This window comes from Bombus fervidus, chromosome 4, assembly GCF_041682495.2.
Source record: "Bombus fervidus isolate BK054 chromosome 4, iyBomFerv1, whole genome shotgun sequence".
Taxonomy (NCBI): Eukaryota; Metazoa; Arthropoda; class Insecta; order Hymenoptera; family Apidae; genus Bombus; species Bombus fervidus.
Window position 1 is genome coordinate 15686939 of NC_091520.1, and position 9983 is coordinate 15696921.

Consider the following 9983-nt stretch of genomic DNA (forward strand, 5'->3'; position numbering starts at 1 on the left):
TCGAAATCCGATTTCGGCCAACTTCTCTATGCAAATATCTCGCTGTACATTGGCCCCTTAAGCTTTATAACTTCATTATAAGGCGTCATCGTCACTGTATTATCAATGTACGTTTTCTCAGTTGAAATAAAAGATAAGACAATCGATCTTCCATCGATCGCTAACTGCTCCAAGATCCCTGCCCATTTTTTACGTAAAGCCGATTACGCGTGTTGCAAGACGCCTACTCGTTACATTTATAGAGAAACTTCGTCAAATTTTACTTTATAAGTAGATCGCAGGATTTTATGTAAATTCGTATCTTCGCAAACTTAATTTCAACAAATTGAATGTAAGAAGAGATTTACTTCGTCCACTGAATGTTGTAATAAGGATCATACTTTGGATATTTCGAGTCTCGCTAGTCTCTCCGCAATTTTTTCCACTTTATTCATGTATTCATTATCTATACCTCTTCTATAGTTTTTACGCTGCATAATGAGCGCCCTGCTGAATGGCGTATCACGCATTACATGTTACGAGAAGAATGAGTAAGTCGAGGACAGGTCAGCGTTTCAAAAAAGAGGAAAAAAGAAAAAGGAGAAGAAGGAGAGAAAAAAAAAAAGAAAGCAAAAGAGAAAATAAAAGAAGAGAAATGATAAAGAGGAGGGAGAGACTGAAAGCTTACCTGTCCATGAAAGATAAAATATAGAATAATGACAAGACAATCATTTTCGTTTATACAGGGGTAATAACAACACACCGAATTGCACGGGCTCATTGGCGGGCCTTGGTGGCGCTAAGTCAGGAGGTAACACCCCGATGAACCCATCGCTACAACAGCGGATCAACTTTCTGCAAAGTCACCTAAGCCAAGCACCAATGCCATCCGTCACCACCACCAAGTAAGTTATCTCTATCGTGTTTCATAAATTTTGATTAATTTTAGACTTTTGCATTCACAGTAGGACCTCGATTATCAGAGCAATTGATTAAGCTACTGAGGACCAAGTAATATTGTTGAAAAATATGAACAAAGTAATTTATGCGTTGCTTTCTCAAAGTAAAGCTAATGCGTTAGGATAATAGATAGAAAACCACTATGTAAATCAAAATATTATAGTGCAATTGATATTAGATCATCTCATAAGCAATACGGTTTACTGTGATACATATGTATACCAGAGGTATGTATCGCTAATCAATGATGTATTCTCTCTTAATTTTACGTTCTTATTATTTTGCCATCATTTAAATCAAATATGAAGAATTACTTATGAGATGATCCAATACTTTAATTAATCAGTCAAAATAAATAGGTAACAGCATATGAAAACAAAGTTATTCAATTATCTGAGCGGAAGATGTGATAATTAGTTTAGATAGACAAGGTGTTACTGTATTATGATAATCAGACAGTTTTAATATTATCATTTTCTGATACATCTCACCTTTTTGATATCTTATCTTAGGTGTGAAGAAATTGCTTGGAGTTACTTAAAGGATGAGTGAAGTTATTTCAATGCTGATAAGTGTAAAACTCAAGAATCATATATGTGTATGTGTCCGAGAGCGCGCGAATGTGTGTATATATATACATATATATATATATTATATATATTTTCAATACAATTTTTGGAAAAGATTCACTTTCAACTACGCATGTCTCTTAATAATTTTCCTGTGGAGAATAAAGATAATGTATGACTCAATTGGTGTATAGGAATTATACAGATCTGTGTAAAACAAATAGTGGTGATTTTGAGATCTTCAGAACGCCTTCACTTTCTTTTTTTTTTTTTTTTTTGTGTCATCTACAGTTATGAAACTATAATTTAATTCAATAAATGAGAAATAATAAGTTTTTGATGTTCAAGGATTTAGGATCTACAAGATTCTGTTCAATTCTAATCAAAAATTCATTATTTGCAAAAATAAAAATTTTGGAAATTATGTAAAACGATAGTTCTTACTTCTTCAAACTCAACCTACACAGAAACATTTGGAACTCTTCACGTGCGAACGTGTTGCAGATAAAATGCAATTTTGTTTTGCCCACGCGAGTTAATCACAGAAAAATAAGAGAAAAAAGGAGCGGAGAACACGAAAGATTTTTTTTTAGAAGGTTCGTTCACAACACCGGACGATTATCAAAAGAAACGTGTATATGTAAACATTGGTCTTGTTAATATGTCATGTTTCTGTTTTTAAGGAGACGGCAGCTGCCGTCTATAGAAGAGGCTTGGAACTTACCAATTAGTGCTGAGATGTCCAGCAGGCAACAACAACAGCAACAGCCACCCACTGGGCCGGGTTATAAGTATGGCGCTACACCAGCTGGGCCACCACCTCCTTATCCTCAAGGACAAGGACAGAATCTTAATACAAAAAGATTTAAGGTAAATCTTTTAGTCAGTACTAATGATACTGTAAGTGACAAGAATATCAAAGTTAAAAAAGCTGTGGTAAAGTTCACTAGAAATAAAACTTAAGATACAGTTTAATAAAACAATGCTTTTAGATATTAAAACACATACATTGTTATATACACTCATACAGTAAAAGAAAACACTTGTTTGATTGTCTTAACTGATGAAATAAATTGTACTTTCAGCCAGGGGAGGAACCAATCTCTCCAGGTTCCCAGCAAAGACCACCGCCATTTTACCTCACATCTCAGCAACTACAGATGTTACAGTTTCTTCAACAAAATCATGGAAGTTTAACGGCACAACAACAGGGTTTGCTTGCCCAGTTACAGCAACAGTACCGATGCATGCAACAGCACCAACAACAAATTAGGTTACAACAACAGCAAGCTGCTCAAAGGGGGTTACGACCTGGACAACCAGGTTATCCTACTACAGGCTACAATCATACGCAACTAGGACAACCTGGTGTGATCAAGAACTATGGAATACCTCAGCAACCGGTACTATACCTTTTGTTTTATATACATTTATGAATCACCTTGTCATCTAGCTGTTAAATAATCCTATTTCATATTTTATGACAAGTTGCGTCTACTTCTTTCCAAACTATACCATCGGGTCTTTTAAAATATTTGTAACAATCGACCGTAAAAAATGCTAAATGTTATGGCGGTTCCTTAGAATTATTATGGGCCTGAATTGATATGTTTTAACACCTGGTGACCATTTTGATCGAGGGATGGATTATGATTTATGACAAGATTACAACCGTAACAGTTGTTATTATTTGTTATTACTGATTTTGTTTGTCATCTAACCTTGAGATAACCTTTTCTTTATACTGATTGTATTTATTTGAAGAGTAAATAAAATATTTTATCGACCGGTCAAATTAACCGCCCGCGGTAGACAGGAGAATACAATTTTTTCTTAGAAAAAAAAGCAAGCTAGAAGTAAATACCAAAAAGTATATATTAAGCATGTTTTATGAAAAGTCATAACTTATGAAGCGATATGATAACGTTTAAATTACATCTTTATGGAAGTTTGAAAACGATCAATTTGACCAGCAATGGATGATTTATTGTTAAAAGCTAAGATTTATATCAAAAGATTCCTTGACAACGCTGACAACACTCTCTAACCACATTGGAAACGCTAAAAGCCTCTGGCCTCACTAAAGCTCGACAATGCCGGCAACACTAAAAAGCTCTCTGGCAACACTAAAAAGCTCTCTGGCAACACTAAAAACTATTAACTCACTAACGACTACCTTACCAAATAGAGCCTCTTAATTACCCAGTGTTTTTCCCGATATTACACTATATGTCTGGCACGCACATGTTCCATGATCAAATAAAGCTTCTTAATTACTCAGGGTTTTCGCCCGATACTACATTATATTATATTTTAACTAATCGCTCCCTGTTACAGTTGCAGCAAGGTGGAACCGTTGCATTACAAACAGGATTCTCAGACTCCAATGTCGGTTACAACACGGCAGCGACTGGGAACAGCCAGACGCCAGGAATGCCTTACAAATCTGCCTCTGATCCAAACTACCCTCAGAGACAATTGACATCCAACCAATACAACCAATACCAGCCTAACCAATTCACTGCCCAGGGTTATACTCAAATATCGTCCACAACGAGCAATTATCCAGAAGGCTCAGCAGGAAATAAAGATCTGGGTGTGACAGATCAGGAGTTACAGGCTCTGTTATCCCAGAAGGACATAGCGACGTCATTGGCGGAGGATCTGTTGAAGCATTTCGGTTCAGAAGATTTAGACGTGAAGGAAGAGGCGCCGAGTATCATAAACAACGGTACGCTAAGTTCAGGTCCGTTTTCACCGTCGAACCTTGAGGAGAACGCGGACAAGATCAAAGAAGTGAAACTGGAAAAGGTAGAGGATACTCAACTATCGGCCACGTCCAAGCTCGAAGCGTACGAAACGAGCAATACAAAGACGTCAATTCCAGCAGTTGAGACGGTGAAATGCGAGGCGACGTCAAGTACAAATAAAATTGAATCGATCGCACGGATCGAACCTGTGCTGAAATTGGAAAGCTTGTGCGAATCGCAACCTGAACAAGAACTTAGTATAGATATGGATTCCAAAACTATTGTAGAGGCGTGCAAAGGCCAGGGATTGAAGGGTGTACCGAATTGCTCCATACTTAGCGATCGTTCACCTCCACCCACGCCGCCTGATCCTCCAAGCCAGAGGCTAACTAAGGAACAACTCCTACCCCCCACTCCTAGCGTTTATTTAGAGAATAAGAAGGATGCATTCAGTCCTCAACTTCAAGAGTTTTGTCTAAAACACCCGATAGCTGTGATCCGTGGCCTGGCAGCTGCTTTGAAGCTGGACCTTGGCCTTTTTTCGACTAAAACTTTGGTAGAGGCGAATCCAGATCATGGTATCGAGGTGAGAACGCAAATGCAGCAAACTAGCGATGAGAACTGGGACCCTGTAATGGGAAGGAAAGTTTGGGGTTGTATCAGTCATAGAAGTCACACGACCATCGCGAAATATGCACAATACCAGGCATCGAGTTTTCAAGAAAGTTTGAAGGAGGAAAAGGAAAAAGCTCAAGGTATACATACCTCGAATCTATCCGATTCAGACTCAAAAGATAGCACTGGAGCTGTCAGAAGGAAGAAAAACGCGTTTGGATTGGCGGGTCGACCGGGTTCAAAGATGTTGCGATTTGGGACCAATGTAGATTTATCAGACGAGAGAAAGTGGAAAACGCAGCTCAACGAGCTGATGAAATTACCAGCGTTCGCTAGAGTCGTATCGGCTGGAAATATGCTCAGTCATGTCGGACACGTTATTTTAGGCATGAATACTGTCCAATTATATATGAAGGTACTTATAATATTTATTTAAATTTGTTTTTCATAACTATTGTTAAATAATATTTTAGACTGTAGATATATTTATTTAAACTTATATTTTTATGAAAATAATGTAGTAAATGAAATTTGTATAGAAGATTGTTTTACGTATTAAGTATCGTAACAAATAGTATACTTTGGATACTTTCTATATTTTTGCGAATAGTTTGAAAAACACAAAAAATTTATCAAAAAAAGATATCGTTATATTCTTCGATATTTTCATAATCATTGTTGCAAGTTAGATATGAAGAAACTCTTATAACCATTTTATTAAATGGTGAAACATTTCCCTAAAAAGCATCTTTATTTGCTTTTATAGGTGCCAGGTAGTAGAACACCTGGCCACCAGGAAAACAACAATTTTTGTTCTATTAATATCAATATTGGACCAGGAGATTGCGAGTGGTTTGCAGTGCCTGATGCATACTGGGGTATAATTTGCTCTCTTTGTGAGCGGAATAATATCAATTACCTTCATGGTAGTTGGTGGCCTTCTTTAGAGGACCTATATGACGAAAACATTCCTGTGTATAGGTTTTTACAAAGACCAGGTGATCTTGTCTGGGTTAATGCGGGTAAGCAAATTACAAATAATTATAAGTTGCTTAACGCTAATTAAATAGATTGCATAGCAATCTATAATTTGGAAAAAAGTACAAGTGAAATCAAACTCTTTTTCATCATTTTTATCCTATTGATATCAAATCAAGTTCAAAGTATCCATATGTTAATCGTATTAAATGATTCATCCTTAATAATAAAAAAATATTATAGTAACTAAAATTAATTAATTAAAGTTCCATTAAAATAAACTACTTTGTTTCATGAAAAAATAAACAAGGTAAAGATATTTTCATTATAAAGTAACTAAGAAAAAAGAATTTTATTATTTCTTTAGGTTGTGTGCACTGGGTTCAAGCTGTTGGATGGTGTAACAACATCGCATGGAACGTGGGTCCTTTGACTGCTCGACAATATCAACTGGCAATTGAACGATATGAGTGGAATAAACTGCAGTCATTCAAATCTATCGTACCAATGGTACACTTATCCTGGAACTTAGCAAGAAATATCAAAGTGTCAGATCCCAGATTGTTTGAACTAATTAAAAATTGCCTATTAAGGACAATGAGACAGTGTTGCTTAATATTAGAGTTTGTGAAAAGTAAAAATGTGGAAGTTCGGTTTCATGGACGAGGAAAAAACGAAGCATCGCATTACTGCGGACAATGCGAGGTAAGATAATTTTAAATAATATTAACTCATAATTTTTACTTATGTTTTCCTTAAAATAAAGGTGAACATGATACAACCAATTTAAATATTGAAGCAGCTTAATAAGTACTGATTAATATTATAAATTTTGCTTTTCTTCCAGATTGAAGTGTTTAACATCTTGTTCATTAGAGAACAGGAGAAACGACACGTCGTACATTGTATGGATTGCGCACGAAAACAGTCCCCATCCTTAGAAGGGTTTGTTTGCTTAGAAGAATACAGAATGCGAGATTTAATGGACGCTTATGACGGATTTACTTTACACACTTCTCTAACAACTCCCTCATCAATTCAATCTAGCCAATCCTCCTGAGAATACATGCAACACAGATATCTGGACTTCCTAGGCACTTTACAGTGACTTAGATAGTACAATATCTGTGTTTAAAAAGAATCTTTATAATAAGCATTATTTAAGTACCTGAGAGCTACTATTAAAAAAATGAAGAAGAGCAGAAAATTTTGTATGTTAAACTACATAAGTCGAACATCTATTTCCATGCTATTTTTAAGGTACGCACAATACATGTTGTATATGAAGCAATTGAAAATTTCAAATTTTTTTAGAATTAATTAGCACTGACTATATACAAAAATTGAGACGTATATTCGGAAAATTTTATATTGAATTGATATAAAATCTGCGAAACACTGCTCTAGCTCTCAGGTATAGAAAATCGAAATTAAGTAAACGAAAGAAGACTGCGTTTTACTTATAAATTACTCAATATCACCATTTGTAATCCTTTAATGGCACAACCATGATAATGTGCATAAGCTTTGCAATAAGAAATGCTTGACATAGTTATCAAACTTGACCGTGTTCCTTATCAGTTTTATATCGTCACAAGTAACTACAAAACAAGCATTCAGTATTCATTTTTGTTACAAACGATAGAAAATCTCGTTTTTTTTTTTTAATATCGTTCATAAATTACATGTTTCGAAATTTTTACGAATAACAAGAAGAAAAGTTGGAAAAAATTGTCATATAATCGAGAAACATCGCGGAATTGTTCACTGCCAATCGTGAATATATTAAAGGATTACACTGTAACAGTCCACAATGATGAGGGATAAGCTGTCGTTAACTATTATTATGAATTAAGGTACAATTGTAAAGTATCACCAAGCTGCTCAAAAAACATACTTGTACATTTTTGTATACAAGCGAATTGAAACGATTATTGATTTTTATGAAATTCATGGGAATATTAGCACAGTTTCGAATGTCCTACTGTCAACGACGATTCGATTTTTTAAATCGCAGCAACGATTATGTTATTATACCAAACTCCAAGACAATGAGATCAGTATCTGATTGAAATTTATTAAGGAAATAATTATTAAACATTTTCCAGCAAATTCAACTAATTTTGCAAAAAAGTGTTAACAGTAGTAGAGTGACATTCGTGACGAATATCGTGCTTTAAATAAATCAATCATTGTGTCAAGCAAAAAATAGCGGCTCTAAAACATTTGTACAGTAAAAGATACTGTTTATAATAATAATTTCTAAGATAAACCAACCTCCGTTTTTAGGACAAGGGGACGATAACATGCTGCGATCAGCTCATAAAACGGCGTTTCTCAATTTATTTTTTGTTTATTTTCATAAACAGAATAAAAAGAGAAACGTGTGATATTCTAAATATCGGAAATCATGTGCTGAAATCATTTGAATTTTTCTACCATAATTAAGTCAATGATAAAGAATATTTATTAATTGTAAATGAATTTGTTTCAAATGATTTTTAATTATAGAAAATCTTCCATCAATTTATACAACCTATTCGGTACATGAAAGATAGAATGCTATAGTCTAATGGCTTATTTTAATTATTATTTAAGGTAACAATTATAGAATATTAGTACAATTTTAACGAACTTAAGGACGGAATATAAAATTAGATCAACGTTAAGAAAAAAGTTGGGAAACGCTGCCTGTCTAACAATGAGTTAATCGTATCTTAAAGCAAAGGAGAAGCGTATCTTCAACTCAGTCTCGTCAATTCACATTGGTGTCTAGTAACGCCAAATGTACGTGCCAGAAAACAAAAAAAAAAAAAAAAAAAAAAAAAGAAAAACTCTTACCTACCACAAGTGTATAAATAATGCAATTCTCGTTCCGCCGAAAAGATGTATTTTCACAAACGCATGAGAGAGAGGGAGAGAAAGAGAGAGAAAATGGAGAAAAAAAAAAGCAAAAAATGGTAGATAGTACAGGTCGTGATAAGATCATCGAAGAACGATGTATTTTTGAAAATCCTAGGAAATACTAGTTCCGCCGAGTTAGTTAATCACGAACGATAACCGCATTTCTTTTATACGCGCGACCAATTTCAATGTTGCACCATTCGATTGCAATATATGTGTATACATATATATACATTTTCACATGTATATATGTGTATTTCTACATCATTTACAGCGATGGTATATGCTAGTTTCCTGATGTATTAACCCGCTCTATCGATGATTATTAATGAAGAATTTCCGGGTTGAAAAAGCTCGTGTCCAAGAGTATTTTAATCCATGCACTCAAATGATCTCAATGCATGTAATATTGGCAGTACATGACAATGAATTCTGCCAATATTTCGAACTGACTTGACAACTTTGATTAACGATTAATTAAATTATGTATAAATATATTTAATGTAAAAAATAAGATTAGGTAACGTGAAATGAATCGAAACAGAGTGGCTCAAGAGCTTCGATAGTTAATAACGAACAAACTGAAAGTGGTCCCATCGTGCACCGCTAAGCCTGTTCTGCTGTGACCCATGGATAATCTAAACCAGTTCGTATTCGAAATTGAGAAGATGATTCTCTCTGAAGTTGTGCGACGTTGTATAGAAATTACTTGACTAATTGCACTATTTAATTCGAGTTGTTATATAAATATATATATATATATATGATTTGGGTTCTATTATTTTTTTCTCATTCTTTTTTTCGTTTATTATGTGTCAATGAATGTTAATCGGCAATACTGAGCAAATTTACTTAATACATTATAATAAATATGTATAATATCTAACAATGCTACATTGCAAATCAGTCAAAGGCTTAGAATAATTACTTATATACTTAAGTATATATATATATGTATATATATATCCATATATATATGTATGTATAACTATTATACTTAAGTATATATGTATATATATGTATATATATGTAACATATATGTATATATATATATGTTAAAATTTTATCAACGACATGTCTTGAGATTGCGTTGTTTAACGATGGTTTTATTACAAATGGTTCACAGCACTGGCAGCTCAAGTTTGTTAGCAGTTACTTTAATATTTTAGAAAGTTTTAGATCCTTCGAATAGCATGAAGTTTCGTTCGTAGGTAAACTGCATACACAA

General features: G+C 34.2%; 1 protein-coding gene across 7 annotated transcripts in view; it reads left to right on the forward strand.

The window, feature by feature from the left end:
* The window catches only part of Utx (Utx histone demethylase), a 148679-nt gene extending 139994 nt beyond the window's left edge, over nt 1-8685 (forward strand). For all 7 annotated transcript variants that reach the window (XM_072002293.1, XM_072002295.1, XM_072002299.1 and 4 more), the window contains 7 exons: nt 726-884; nt 2192-2378; nt 2594-2911; nt 3846-5288; nt 5640-5895; nt 6219-6556; nt 6699-8685. In XM_072002293.1, the coding sequence (XP_071858394.1) occupies nt 726-884; nt 2192-2378; nt 2594-2911; nt 3846-5288; nt 5640-5895; nt 6219-6556; nt 6699-6911 (2914 nt within the window). In that variant the 3' untranslated portion in view covers nt 6912-8685. The remainder of the gene's footprint in view (nt 1-725; nt 885-2191; nt 2379-2593; nt 2912-3845; nt 5289-5639; nt 5896-6218; nt 6557-6698) is intronic.
* The last annotated feature ends 1298 nt before the right edge of the window (nt 8686-9983 follow it).